Source organism: Triplophysa rosa, linkage group LG4, assembly GCF_024868665.1.
Source record: "Triplophysa rosa linkage group LG4, Trosa_1v2, whole genome shotgun sequence".
Classification (NCBI taxonomy): domain Eukaryota; kingdom Metazoa; phylum Chordata; class Actinopteri; order Cypriniformes; family Nemacheilidae; genus Triplophysa; species Triplophysa rosa.
The window spans coordinates 13,722,184-13,737,457 of NC_079893.1; the positions used below are offsets into that span (position 1 = coordinate 13,722,184).

Genomic DNA, 15,274 nt, shown 5'->3' on the forward strand with positions numbered 1-15,274 from the left:
CCTCATCAACTTTATTTGAAATTTTCCTATGACAATGTGTAAACTAAGAATTACATTGCAGCAGAGAATGTGCCATTCATGTACATATGAGCAAGTTATTGTATGATTAACAGCACAAACTTACTATGATGTTATTCTATAGTTATTAAGTTAATATATTCTAAATATGTTTCTAAATAAGTGAGTGTTCAGTATTTGAGAAGTTAGCTATTTAATTGATATGGGAGTTTGTATTCATTGAATTTTGCAGAGAAATGTATTACTTTAATAGGAAATCTACCCATAACACTATGCTTTCATTAACACCCTTGCAGCATAGGCTACTGTAAGTTATGTTGTATGTCTTGTGAAAAAATAGTATTTTGATTTGTGTGTATTGATTTATGAAAATAAGCATTGCTCCGACTTAATCATATTGTATTGCTGCTATTTTGCATATTTATCTCTCTAAATAAATCTCTCTAAAATATGCTTATTACTTTATATAGACTTTGAAACCTTTCTGATGCACAATGATATCACAATTACAATTTTTAGACTTTCAACATTAATCAGAGAAATTATCTTTGATTTGTATCTTGTACAGTTAAACATTACCTCCTGGACATAAACTGTTGGCACACTACCCTTACAACCCTACATAACACACCTCTGTAGTCTCTATAGCACCCCATTTAAACACACACACACACACACACACACACTCATTTACTATAAAGTTAACTGAGGTCACCAGTTATTTATACACATAACGAAAAAATTAATAAGGCACGCCATAACAGCTGCTTGCAATTTAGATATCTCCATTAATTATTACAGAAGCAATCAAGTTTTGTCGTGACACTCTGCAAGCATCCAGTGTGCTTTCTCTCTCTCTCTCGCTCTCTCTCTCTCACATACACAAACACACACTGTATAAGTAAGGATTTATTTAGATGTTTCCTGTCCTAAGCCTAACTCTTTCCCCATAACCAAACACATACAAACATGTCTGTTTCAGTATATTAATACGATTGTCTCACAGACTCCCATTGTTAATGAGGGTGATAATACTTTTAGTGTCCCAACCCAACCTTTAACCTACACACCTAACATAACATTTTCAACTACACTATACCTTAAAGGTATAGTCACTTACACACACACTTGAGAACCATGCTGCATTATTGTAACTGTGGGCTACAAAGCATTTCTTATCAGACATCATCAGTTTTGATTTTAAATAGCAGACAGAAATACAGCACAAAACATGACTGCTAAAGCATATTCAGAGAGAAAACCTTTGTAAAGTCAACTGCTAATGATAAGAACACTGCATACAGCCCTACAGCTGCAGGCGGTACTGTCCAAAAATAAACCATCATGTCAAATGCAAAAAGATAACTGTTTGTCAACAGTGACTCATAATAAAAGATCTTGTTAAACTGTGTATAAGGAGTCAGTAAGGAGGTCAATGCACTGGTAATAGTGAAAGAACTATTACATTTACAAAGCATTCAAAAATCCAGGTTTTCAAACAGCATCTGATTTTGTATACATAGGCTAATACATGGGTGTACATTTATCTGCATTTATCAGAGTGTTTAAAGTGGAAAATTTAGATTTCACTACACTTTTAATGTCATACTTTATACATTTACATTTAGTCATTTAGCAGACACTTTTATCCAAAGCGACTTACAGATGGAAGCAATTGGAACAACATAAGGACAACAAAAAGCATAAGTGCAATAAAAGAAAATTGGTCTCATATAGCCTATCACAGTATACAGAGCTAAGTTTTTTTTTTTTTGAAGAAGAAGTAGAAAAGAGATAGAAGTCAGAACTGATCAGTCAGGTGTTGACGGAAGAGATTTTTACTTAATTTACTTAATTTTCATAAATATTTTTTACCTACTGTATAAAACGTAAGTGCCCGGTTTCACAGACAAGGCTTTTAAAACTAGTTCCAGACTAAAATGAATGTTTGAGCTTTCTAAACTGAAAATAACTTGCCCTGACATATCTTAAAATATGTCTGAGCCAGTGTTTTGTCTCAAGATGCACACCAGAAATGTTTTTTCTAAGGCATTTTTATAAAAGTGACTTAGCTAAATATCTTAATTTAACTAAGGCATAGTCCTGGCTTAAGATAAGCCTTGTCTGCGAAACCGGGCCATTAAAATCATCTTACTTTTACTCAGGAAATATACTTCAGTAAAAGTAATATAAAGTAAATTTGTAGATTTTTTGGTTTATAATGTAATCAAGTAAACATTTTCAAAGTAAAAACACTGATTCTGATTCTGTACCGTACAGATACTTAAAAATTGAGTAAAACTACTTCACTACTGTCCACCTCTGATTTGATGAATTGTGCATGAAATGAAATACAGACTCAATCTAGATTAAATAGTTTGCCGAAATCTTGTTAAAATGTGTTGTTTTTACCAATTCTGCATGTTCACTTAAGGTCTAGTACAACATTACGATTTGTGTGAAGTTGCAGTTATGCAATTTAACTTATAATAAATCAATTTTCACCTCTTTTCTTATCTTCAGGTACAATAAGACAGACAATACAAAGGTCTTATTTTATTGAACTGTTGAGAGGATTGGGGTTGAGGTAATGATGAAATGCACCATTATCAGAGATTATCAATATTTTAGATCCAAGGCTACAAATGAAGTGATAGGCCAACACTGATATTCCTTTAACCTTTCATGAAAGTCTCCAGTGCTATTTAGATGCATTCATTGCATGTTGCATGGATTTGACCTTCGATGCGGGCCTTGTACACTACTAAATGCTTGGTTGTTTTCAACTCTTGGTTGGGTCAAAAAGGGACAAACTCAAAATGTTGTCGTTTGAGACCCTGAGTAAGCAGAGATTGTGCAGGTTTGGAATGTGCATACAATGGACAAAATGCTTGAAACTGTATTTCTTTAATATTTCTAAATCATTGCGTAAATATTTGCATTATTCATACTGCCACAGGAGTTCTAACCACATAATCACCACATGTGTACTCTAGACACACCCCACACAGTTAAAACAGTGATTAACTCAAACACAAGCAGGACTTTGTGTGCGAACAACAGCCACCAGTGACGTAAATATTTGACCATCCGATACAAGTGAGCGCTTGTTCCCATTGAATGAATCGAAGCCTCCACTCTTTTTCAGAATCGGTGAAAGAGTGATGCATGCTGGGAAGTGTATAGCCTGGAGGGAGGGTCAAATTTACACTCTGTGAGCTTTACTCAGCCACATCAGCGTAAAGATAATACTCAGATTAGAAAGTGTGTTGTCACTTAAACGGGTATAAAAGGGAGGCGTGGAGTAAAGCTGGGCCATCATTAGGATCACAGCAAATCCGTCATCATGACTTATAATGGTTCCTGGAAAGTTGACCGCAATGAGAACTACGAGAAGTTTATGGAACAAATGGGTAAGAGCTTTTATAGTTAATCAGATTGAAATGAAGATAGCAATTACTATCAAATTCATCAGAGTCAAATTCAGCAGATGCTTATGAATGTATTCTTGTATGAACTGTGAATTGTAAAAATGTATAGTCTTTGGTATTAAGAACAAATGCTTGAACACTCTTTATAAACAATATCCAGACTTGCTGGGTGTGTCATTATTTACAATAAGTGCATGTGCATGTGTTTGTGTTAACAGGCATCAACATGGTGAAAAGGAAACTGGCTGCTCATGACAACCTGAAGATCACCCTGGAGCAAACCGGTGACAAGTTCATAGTGAAGGAAGTTAGTGCTTTCCGCACACTGGACATAGAATTTACTCTCGGCGTCAACTTTGAATATTCTCTGGCAGATGGCACTGAGCTCAGTGTAAGCATGTCTGATTTGTGATTAGACTTTTTTTCTCTTATAATGATTGGTCATTTACTGACCCTCTTGTCATTTTAAACTGTGTGACTTTCTTCTGCAGAACACAAAAGAATATATTTAGAAGAATGTTGAAAAATGAACAACAGCGGTACCCATTCACTTACATTGGTATTGTGTCCATATAATAGAAGTGAATGGGTACCGTCGCTGTTTTGTCACCAACATGCTTCAAAATATCCTCTTTTATGTTCTGCAGAAGACAGAAAGTCATACAGGATTGAGATGACAAGAGGGTAAGTAAATGATGACAGAATTTTCATTTTTGGGTGAACTATCACTTTAAAAGTTGCAAAAGTTGGTCAATACAAGAGTAATGTCCAGAATGTAGTGTTATCACAGCATAAACAGAGAATTTCAAAAAATATTTGTATTGAGGCAAAATGATAAACGTTGCCTAGGAATAGTTATTCACTGCTTCAACTAAATCAGGGTCATATACATATTTAAGACTTACAGCATACACAATCTTTGCAGCCATAAATAATAAGTCATACAGTGGTTCATTTTTTGCATAATCCACAGTTGTTCTTTTCTGGTTGGAGGGAGCCATGAAAAGTTCAGTAGACTGTGTATCTTTTACAACACCCTCTAGCCCTACCATAAGCATACACTCAAGAAGCCTCCTAAGCAAACAGTTAGACACAGACCAACCAGAGTATGTGTCTTATTTTTTCTGCTTAGTTCAGACTGAACTTAACCTCTTGACCTTCTTATCACAGGGATCCTGGGTCATGGAGGGTGACATGTTGAAGGGCACCTTCAGTCGCAAGGACAATGGAAAGGTGCTCATAACAACCAGGAAGATTGTTGATGGTGAACTTGTACAGGTAAAATCTTGCTGTGCTATTATGCAAGCATTCGCTATCCAGCACACGATCCAGTAGGCATACAGTAAAAAACTAAACTGATAAGAGAACTGAGTAGATGACTTAACCTCACCTCATAATGTCCACAAACCGTATTGTCTGTTTGCACAAACCAGTGTTGTTTTATTCCTCCACAGACCTATAACTATGAAGGTGTCGATGCCAAGAGGATTTTCAAAAGGGGTTAGAACTGTATTGGGACGATTCAAAACGTTTTAGTGTTAACACTGAATATTTTACAGGAATTGCCAGCCCTGTATTTAATGTATACAAAGTGTGTCCATGTAAATCATGTTTCATTTGCACTGAGTTTTGATATTCAAAGCCTTTTGTGAACTGTTTTCAGTTCTGTGCTGCATGTTGTGTACCTAATAAAAAACAGAAATGCGTTACGTCAGCGAGTCGCTCTCAGAAATAAATCAACGCTGGAACATTTGAAGTTTATTAAACAAGAATAAAAATAAATGCATAGACATCTCCAAAAATATATAGTGGGTATAATTTTACACTTTCATTTATTTCGAGTCACCATGTCAATATTTTGCATGAAAAATTGCAGGAAGGCACTCCACAAACCACCTCAAGGGAGTATTTACAAAGGTCCATTTGCAGTGAAATAAAAGCCATAGACACATATACCATGTTTGTCTTTAGGACTCGGTCTTTAAGACTAGAACGTTTTTGTTTTAAATATTACCAGTCGGAGTTCAGTAAAAGGTATTCAATAGATTCAATATTAAGCATAAAATGGTTATTCGTGTTCACAAGCAAATATTTCAAGCCAAAGTGCATACTGCCCTCCAGTGGATGGCTCTTTTAAGAGAATCAGGCGTCACAATTTACAGGAAGAGGATACAAGGAGTCTGCCATACATTGCCCTCTGTCTTCATAATTACATTGTAATTACAATTGCAAAACCATTTATATCAAGTGAACTTCTTTGGCAAGTCTTCTGGATTATTTCTCACTGGTTCATCAGGACCTAATAAGAAAATAAACTGATTATATTGTATGTATTTCTTAAACATTTTAAATGATACAGCACCAGTCAAATGTTGGGACACACCCTCTTTTTAATGCTTACTGTAAATATTATAAATAGTTTATAATTCGCAGAGCAACTGAGCAGTTCAATTTTGTGATCGTCTCTCCTTACACTGCTGTTTTTTGGGTTGTGTCTGTTCGATTTCAATAAAATAAGCTTTAGATATGAAATAGCTGGGCAATTCCATGCAAATGTCAACGTTAAGATGAAAAAAATCAAGTTTTACCAAAGGTTTTCGACAATCCTGAGAGGTCAGATATCACTATCTGGTGGTTTAACTATTCATGTGAAGTCTCTCTTTTTTGTCACATCTGTGTGACAATGTAATTTTCTCTATTTTTAAAATAGAAAACTTCTGTATAGACTGTATATTTTTCTTATGTCTGGACTCTATTATCATGGGTTTAATAAAATATAAACAGATGATTCAATAAATTGATATACAGTATATGAACATTTATATTTCAAGATTTGACTGAAAATGTCACATCCATAACATTGGAATTGCCCAGCTAAAGAGCCAGAACGGCATAGTAAAACAGTATAGTTTGACATTTATACTAATTATTAAACAGGGTTTAAACAGTTGTAAGTGCAAAGATGAAAGGGTCCAATCGTCATGGGGTCTCTCTTTAAACTTGTATTAAAATTGTCATTAAGCACACCCATTAAACCTTTTAAATTTTGGGGTATATTTGATTTTTGTTTGCATGCTTACATTTAGATTGCATTTTTTTACCTAATGTTTAGTGCAGTTCACAATGTTTAAAGCAAAGAAGAACTTACCCATGACCTTCACAAATATCCATGTTCATCCAGTCCCTTTGAAGAGACAGGGTGCCATTTAGCAGTGGGCTTATTGCTGCTATTGCCTGTAAAGGTTAGTTTAGTTAATTAAGTATTTAATATTCCGTAAGTTTTTCATAAAAGGCAACTAACAGTATATTTATGTTATGTCTAAATCAAGAATGCAGGTTATTTTGCTTATTATCTGATGCTAAACCTTTGTGTTATTCACGGATTAGTTCACCCAGAAATGGAAATTCTCTCCTAATTAACCCTCAATGCCATCCCAAATTTACTGAATGGGTCCCATAATGTTGAAGCTCCAAAAAGCATATATCCATCATAAAAGTGTCATGGCTCTGCTTCATTTAGTCATGTTTTTCTTGGTCCTGTAGCAGAGCCATGACAAAGTCTTTGGTTAGGTGTGGAGAGAAACATATTATTGTTTTTTTTTACAATAACATGCTTTCTCTCCAGTGTCTCGTCATTGTCCCCGCTCCTCTCGTTTCCTCGTTATCTTTCCCTGAGTGTTTTATTACCCACACCTGCCCCGTGTCGTTATCCTTTGTCTGTCTTCCCTATATAATACCCTCATGTTTCATTGTCCTGTGTCGGTCATTGCGTGTGCTATGTGCTGTCTTGTTCTCGTCCAGCGTTACCATTATTGCCTGTTCCCGTTGAATTGTGAGTCTAGTCAAGTAAGTCTTTTAGTGTTTAGTTATAGTTTGTCAAGTGTTTCTCAGTTTAGTCCTGTTTTCTTGATTTACCCCATCGTGGGTTTTTGTTTTGTCTATTTGTTTAATAAATATATTTTGTTAACCTCATCCTCTGCTTTCCTGCGTTTGGGTTCTCGCCACGTATTCCGTGACAAAAAGTGGCCCAAACAACTCAAGTGGATTGATAAATTTCTCCTGAAGCAAAACAATAGGTGTGTGAGAGACAACAAGCAATGTTTTTAACAGATTTAGACAAACTGAATTGGTGTCGCATGACAAAATATCACATGACAACTGGTCACGAAACACGCAAGAGCATACAATGAAATTTGAAGTTATCAATGTGCTACCTCATTTGAATTTAGAGCTCGATCCATGACTCTAAATATTAATTGTTTTCTCTCAGAAGTCTACTGTTTCGATTAAGAAAGCATATTTATTACTTGGAGATGGATATAAGGGCTTTTAGGAGGTTCCAATGCTGTGAACTAGAAATGGGTTTTAAATATACTTTATATAATTAATTGATTATACAAAATTTCTGCATTATCGTATGAACATATCCTACATAGCAATATTTAGCAAGGCCACGTTTTTGTGTTTTATTGATATTATGCCATCCCACATACTGTGTATATGATGTCCTTTATTCAGCTGAACACAAAATCATTAAAACATTCAAAATCATTCAACACTATGCCATCGCAAATGTGCATTTCACAGTGGTTTGCTGAATGACTGTAATACTTCTAGCAGAGAGATTCCCAGAAAAAATGTGAAGCATGAATGCAAGTTATATAACTTTTAGTTTCCAAATATCTTGCAGTCCCAGTAAATTATGAGAAAATTTTCATTTTGGGCTGAACTAATCCTGTAATTGTGAAAAAGTATCAGTGACATTGACTGACCTATTCTTAATTGTATAAAATACATAAATCAAAAGTCAAGAGATTAAATAATTCATAGCATGAGGTTTAACGTACCAGAGTCAGGTTTAGTTTTGGCACGCTCAGATTGGCTCTCCGTGCAATTCATGTGCACCAAGTCTCTCCCTTCTCTAAGAGGTCCTCTGGGCTCAGGCATGGAGAGAACCAGCGGCCTCTGGTGGTGATACTTCAGTCTGTATGTGTCTGTCATACAGTTATCCACAGAGAAATAAGTGGTCAGTGCTACTCCTGATCCTTGGGATGCAACAGTAGAAGGCTTTTCCCAACCACAAGATTTTTCTTCAGGCTCACTGGACACCTGCTCTCCCCTCTCCTGATCAGAACCTGATTTTGAACTCACGTCGGATGAGCTTGGGCATGTGCAATTGACTTCTGTTCTTCGGTGTACTGCGTTGGAGTGTGATGATGGAACGGCACGACCGGACGCCTTGGAAACGGTCTGTGACATCTCCTGTAAGGTTCTGGGACGAAACGGTGGAGTCTTTATCTCAATCGGTCGTTGTGCATGTTTGGAGTGAGTTGGTATTGATGTAGGTATGGCTGACTCTTGCCTTGGTTGCATGTAACCACAGCGATTAAGGCCCGGTGATTCGTGAGGAGCCACCTCACTGGTGCTGGAGCGATAAGCGCTGTCTTCCGGCTCTGAAAGAGGGTTTGTGAGTTCATCAGAACTGTTACACTCGGGACTACTGATCTTGCCCAAGCGTCGCAGTAGAGGGCTTTCTGGGTTATGATGCCATCGCATGGAAACTTCCTGCTTCTCTGCTTGAATTTCAGTGGCCTTCTCTGCATTGCCCCCTTTCCTGCAAGTGCAGGATGAATATCTAACCTTCCTTCTGTAAAAAAATGATTTATTTACTGTATACAGTAGATGTTGCCTTATTTTGGTGTATTTAGATATTCATTATATTTAGGGATGTCAAATGATAAATTGCTATTAATCGCATCCAGAATAAAATTTTGTGTTTACATAATATATGTCTGTGTACTGTACATATTAATTTTGTATTTATAAACCAGGTTTATATATTTTTTAAATCGGTAAATATAAATAAATAAATAAATTATTTCCTAAATATATTTGCATGTATGTGTATGTTTTTGTGTTTATAAATACAAAATTAATATGCACAGTACATAGACAAACATTTTGTTTGACAGCCCTAATAATTTTTTATATACTTTGCCTAGATTATCAATACAAACAAAAAACTACAAATATGCAAAATATGGTTGCCTTCCATTGTAAGTACATATCTGTCAAATGATTTTCATTTTCAAAATTTGTCAAATGTTTGGTTTTACACTGAAGTATATATTTAAAGGGGTGGTGCAATGGTGTGTCATGCATTCTGACTTCTTTACAATGTTAAACGTGTTGTCTTCTAATGCTTAACATGGTCAACTTGTCAAAAAACGAGTTGGGCGTATTACGTAGTATTTCTGTGCTCGATACACTCCCCCAGCGATTGTACAGGTTTCGGAAAGTTTTTTTTCGAACATATAAAACTGTTTCATAACTATTTTTCTTAGACCCTTATTGGACAATTCTCCCTGAAAAGCACGCGGCAGCAAGGAGAGCAGGAGAAGGAGCATGCGCAGACGTCACTTTCACTTGTGTGCAGGAGAGAGAGCATACGTTCACGAAGTTCAGGTGTTTGTAGGTTCACTGCATTTGGGTGATGAATGTTATATAAACGGTGGATATAACGCTGGATTTGGAGATCATTTGAAACTGATATATGGAGCCGTCCCAGCGATAAAAGATGCCGGACTTGAACCGCATGCGGTAAGTGAAACTGATGTCTGTGTTTTGTTGGCAATGGATGCGCACGTGCTTTAGTTCAGCCTACCCCTCCCTCCCGCACGTGCCGTATACTTTCGGAAATAATCGTACAGCTGTATCTATCTTTTATAAATGTGATCAAACTAAATACTCTTCGAAGATACGAACTATGCAATACTACTCTATAGGTACTCAAGATTAATATGAGATTGGCAGAAACCTCGTGTGTTAGGGCCGCTTTAATAACATTTTGGGATAAACTATCCATTTCGCCTTTATTAACCAAGTAAAAATATACCCATCAAACAATGACTTTGTGATATACTTGCTAGGTTTAGATAAAGCCAGTCAATACCTTGAACTTGGACTTCCTTTAATGAGATGTTCTGAGATGTGTCCCTGAATTTTAACCCCTTGTTTGCCTAAAAGAGACAAGAGACAAAAAACAAAAATACATGCAAAAATAGATTTAATACATAAACCAGACAGTAAAGTTTAAGAGGTTGCTTTTGTTTCTCTGGCTTAGGTGTGTAGTGTCAGAGTAACAGAACTGCCAAAATCCCCCTCAGTTGATCACAGCAGGCACAGACACACTCACTAGGACACATCCTACTCACTTGTTTATAAATAGACAGACTATTCATCTCTTTCCTGCCAACCTGCTGAGCTCCATGTGAGGATCGAGCCACAGGATATGACATGTGCTGCTAAGTCTAAGATTTAGGCTTTAGTAAGCCCATGGAATACATTTAACAACTGATGATGTTTTTGGATTTTTACTCTCTCTCTGGCCACTTGTAATTCTCTCTTTCTGTGTGCTCTCCTAACGGTTAAAAAGCTTCTGTTTTTTTTCCTCTGTGGCAAGCAGGGCTTTATTATTCCAGGCCTTCTGGGAAACTGAGATGGTTGGTAAATACTACATGCAGCTTTGAAACACAGAGATATCAAGAGCTTGATTTTGAAACTGCCCCGCAACCGCAGTGCAACAACAGTAAAGAGTCTCTCTCTTCCTGCTTCATTCCCATGTTCCATTATACTGCATCACTCTTTTGTGAGATGTTTCAAATTCAAGCTGATCTCTTTTTACAGAGTCGGAGGGGACGTAGAGCAAAAGAGAGAGAGAGGGATGGGGATTTTCTCAGTTTCTGGCAAGCTGCTGTAGAATTAGTGAGAATTACGGTTGCATAAAATCACACAAAGGATACATGACAAAACTGTAGATGATTTCTGTAAGCCTTTTGGAAACACTCCAGATGACTAATGGCTCTGCAGCACTCCTTTCTTTGGGAATTATCTACAGTAGTATAGTTCTGCACGTAGCTTTACCAAAAACAGCCTACAAAACAGCATTTCTATTCCAAAGCATGAAAGCAAAAATAGTTTTTGCTCTCATAGGGGAAATGAGATCCGGATGCTTCATACAACATAGTCTATAAATACATCAAATTAATGGCTGGTTATACATTTTTTAAATCTGCACCCTATATTAATATAAATTACTATAACTTAGAGAAAATGAATTAAAAAGTGGAAAATTATGTTATACATTTATGCATTTAGCAGATACTACAGTATATCCAAAGCCACTTACATTGCATTCAAGGTATACTGTATGTTTTATTGCATCCATGCATTCCCTGGGAATTTAACCCATGATCTTGGCATTGTGTATTTGAGTTGCATCACAGGAAAGAGGAATGAAATACAGAAAGGGGAATGTTATCTGTGTCATGGTTCCACAATAAGTATTTCATTTCACTGCATATTTCTCCTTGTACTGTGCTGCCACTCAGAGTAGGTCATTAAGAAGATGCTTTTTTAAATATGTCTACTATTTTTGCAGGATTCTTATATAACTAATCGCCATTAAGTCTTTGTTACAAGTTTTTTTGTCTTTGATCACTTTGGGAAGTGCTATTTATAACTTTACATTACTTTTTTCATTTGGGACTAAAGCAATGCGAATGAAAATACAGATGACTTTAATGCTATCATTTGAGGTTCCTGTTTATTTGAAGAGGTTAACTAAAGTTTTTCAACGTGGTTATTAAAAAAGTAAGCAAAATGTGAAGATTGATTGTAAGGATGTCCTTTATTTGCCCTATATTTCTGATGACATGCCATAAAGGTTTCGTTAAAGTAATACTTACTATGATACAGTGGAGAGCGCACTGCCTCCATTTTTGAGTCACCTTGACTATTATGGCCTTGATCCCTAAGGAAACAGACAAAATTAATGCTTTAATGGATTAATGCTGTGTTCACACCAAACGCGAATTAAGCGATTTGCTTTTCCCACGAGTAATAAAGAGCGAGGAACGCGATTGTTCATGATTTATTGTGAACACAGCATAAGAACGCCAAAGCTTCAATTACACTTCGTATCTCTCCACTTTTCGTGGTTTCTATTTTTCCCATAAATCAATATTAATATTCACCCTTATGTTTGTCACTGGGTTTTGCAAATATCTAATCAATTAAAAGTATTAAAAAGTGTTTTTCAACTTTGACAACACAATATTTAATCATTTAAAAAGTACAGTGTTTTTCAATTTAGACATCCGAGCTTTAGGAAGGACAACGACAATATGTTTTTTTCCTTAATATATTCCTTACCTGAGGTGCTGTGCATCTTGATTGGCTCTAAGCTCTTTGCCTGTGAAGTTCTCCACACCTGGTGAGTCTGGATTGGTGGAGCCACTGCTTAACCTATCACTGCTCTCGTACCCCGACTCCGTCCTCTGAATCATCCAGTTATCACTCCGCTGTGCTACATTAGTTCCGCCTTTAGGCCGCGTTGCCATCATCTGACGCTGGGACTCCTGGGAGCTTTGGCTTTCCGTCTCTAACCGTGAGTCATCTTCATAGATAGTCATCAGACCTTTTTGCTTTTCCTTCATCAGACCTCGTTCCTGACCAAAGCGACGGATGCATCGAGGACTTCCACGCTGTTGCTGCTGCTTACGTCGTTCTAGCTCACTCAACACGCTGTCGACATTTAGGACTTCTCGCACTGGTCTCCACGAGGGCTTGGATTTGCCCCGCTCGGGGAGATTCGTTGACCCGCGATGGCTGAGAGATGATGAGTCGTTGTGACGGATGGTACTGGTTGCCATTCCGTCATTTGAGCGAGACTCCTGGGGTGATCCGCGAGGGTATGTTAAAGAATACTCGGCTCGACAGACTCGTGAGGGGAGAGTTCTTTGCCTCTGGTCAGAATGAGATCTCGGGCCATTCTCAGGGGGAGAGGATGAGCGAGGATATAACACATCTTATGAAGACAAAAAAAAACATTTTTTGGGGCAAATTCCATCAAAAGCTTGCTGTTCAGACAGTACATACATTCACAGAAAAAAAATGAAGAGACCACTCTAGTTTAGCCTTTAATCAGCATCAATTAAAAAGGTCCAAGTACGATACATTTTGGTTTTTAATTTACTGCCCTGAATTCGATTTTTTTATTCCCCTAATAGGAGTAAGGATTACGTAATGGGCTTTGATCCCAGGGAACACACATAATCATAAAAAGTATACTTTGAATGCACTGTAAGTTATCCAAAAGTGTCTGCCAAATACAATGCATATTGGTAAATGAAAAATGGTAGGTAAGGGAACATGCAAAAAGTTTACACTTTAAGTACAAACAAACCCTCATTTTGATTGTAGGGACAGCCCTTTACACATTAGGAAGAGGATTTTATCCAAAGTGACTTACATTTTTCTCTCAATTTATAAATCTTTTCAGTATATGTGTTCCCTATAGGAATCACAACCCTCAACCCTCATCTCCTGTCTTAAGCCCATTGCACATTGAGTCCGAAATTTGCATCCGAAATTTCCGCACGTTAAAAAATAAATACGACCTCACGTTGTGTCAATCACATTTACACACTGCCTCCGATATTTTCGTCCGTCATTAAAAAATTCAGACCGGGTTCGATTTTCTGCGTTTTCGCATCCGTATCAAGCGTTTTGAGTGGCCTTTTATAACAAATCAGAGACACCGTACAAACGAGAGACAAATACGAAAAAACCGCATACGAAAATGTCGGACTGTATGTGCAAAGACCTTTACAGTCAATTCACTTTACGAAGTGGCCCTGGTCACACTGTCAGAGTTCTTTTGCAATAATGACTGATTGCACATTAAAGCCCATTGCACATCTGAAATTTGCATCCGAAATTTTCACACGTTAAAAAATAAACACGACCTCATGTTGTGTCAACCACATTTACACACTGCCTCCGATATTTTCGTCCGTCATAAAAAAATTCGGACTGGGTCCGATTTTCTGCATTTTTCGCATCCGTAGCAAGGATTTTGAAAGGTGTTTTGACAATTCAGAGACACCGTACAAACCAGCGCCAAATCTGACAAATGTCTCCATTAAAGGTTCAAAAGAGACATCTGAGACAAAGCTAATACTTAAATCAAACTCCATAAAATCTCCTGAGCTATGAAATAGCAAAACAATTATCCGGGTACCTTTGTGTGGGAGGGAGTCAGATCTTCGGTAGCTTCTTTCACTCTCTCTCCTCTGTCCTCGGTGAGAAAATTCCCTGGAAGACTCCCTGTACCTGCTGGGACTTTCTGGAAGCACTTTAACTGGGATATTGAAAAGAAGGATTTCGGTAAGATCATTAATGGAAAGTACTTTCTTTTCATAACAGTGATTTTCAAATGCAATCCCTATAGAGGCCTAAAATACTGTGTGGACATGTGCTGATGTCAATGACTTACACCGATTGGTAGAAGACTGCATTGTTGTTTTGTGGGATCCCTGATTTGTTCGTTGGGAACCAACACTCACATCTCTCACACTGTCGAGTTTCCTAGAGCCTGACAGCTGAGTGTCTAAATCATAGAGAGAGAAATCATTTAATTAAACTTTAGACCGAACGTTTTTTTTCCAAATCCATACTACAGTATGCAATGCTTTTCAAAACTTTTCATAATTTACGCATTTTTGGTAAATTCTCCAAGCTGCTCATTTTATACAGTGTACGCATATGGTAACCAGAAGCTGTTGAACTCCAAAAAAGTCATATAACTGCAGTTTAAACTTTCTACTAACCTCCTTTGTGCTCCACAGACAAAATACACAATCTATTATTATTAACAATAATCCTGTTAAAATGTATCTATCCAAAGTCTATCCTGTCATATTTTATCCTAACAGAACTGCTGTAATGGGGTTTATGCTAATTAAGATTACAAATATATTATA

The 15,274-nt window shown here is 36.9% G+C and overlaps 2 protein-coding genes across 3 annotated transcripts in view; one reads left to right on the forward strand and one right to left on the reverse strand.

Moving 5' to 3' along the window:
* The first annotated feature begins 49 nt into the window (after nucleotides 1–49).
* On the forward strand, nucleotides 50–5,168 carry fabp2 (fatty acid binding protein 2, intestinal). The gene is made up of 4 exons (XM_057330723.1): nucleotides 50–3,431; nucleotides 3,668–3,840; nucleotides 4,620–4,727; nucleotides 4,904–5,168. The coding sequence occupies exons 1-4, from the start codon at nucleotides 3,365–3,367 to the stop codon at nucleotides 4,952–4,954; spliced, it is 399 nt and encodes a 132-aa protein (XP_057186706.1). The 5' UTR covers nucleotides 50–3,364; the 3' UTR covers nucleotides 4,955–5,168.
* A 62-nt stretch (nucleotides 5,169–5,230) lies between these two features.
* usp53b (ubiquitin specific peptidase 53b) overlaps nucleotides 5,231–15,274 on the reverse strand; it is a 32,678-nt gene continuing 22,634 nt past the window's right edge. For both annotated transcript variants that reach the window (XM_057330717.1, XM_057330718.1), the window contains 8 exons: nucleotides 14,788–14,901; nucleotides 14,533–14,652; nucleotides 12,663–13,317; nucleotides 12,197–12,261; nucleotides 10,402–10,468; nucleotides 8,297–9,096; nucleotides 6,598–6,683; nucleotides 5,231–5,748 (listed from right to left, as the gene is read on the reverse strand). In XM_057330717.1, coding sequence (XP_057186700.1) covers nucleotides 6,607–6,683; nucleotides 8,297–9,096; nucleotides 10,402–10,468; nucleotides 12,197–12,261; nucleotides 12,663–13,317; nucleotides 14,533–14,652; nucleotides 14,788–14,901 — 1,898 coding nt within the window. In that variant the 3' untranslated portion in view covers nucleotides 5,231–5,748; nucleotides 6,598–6,606. The remainder of the gene's footprint in view (nucleotides 5,749–6,597; nucleotides 6,684–8,296; nucleotides 9,097–10,401; nucleotides 10,469–12,196; nucleotides 12,262–12,662; nucleotides 13,318–14,532; nucleotides 14,653–14,787; nucleotides 14,902–15,274) is intronic.

What these genes read in the sequence shown, in the direction of transcription:
- fabp2 (XM_057330723.1), top strand. Translation starts at nt 3,365, where the DNA reads ATGACTTATAATGGTTCCTGGAAAGTTGACCGCAATGAGAACTACGAG. An exon ending in CAGATGGCACTGAGCTCAGT is followed by an intron (nt 3,841 to 4,619) that starts GTAAGCATGTCT and finishes TTCTTATCACAG; the next exon opens with GGATCCTGGGTCATGGAGGG. An exon ending in TTGATGGTGAACTTGTACAG is followed by an intron (nt 4,728 to 4,903) that starts GTAAAATCTTGC and finishes ATTCCTCCACAG; the next exon opens with ACCTATAACTATGAAGGTGT.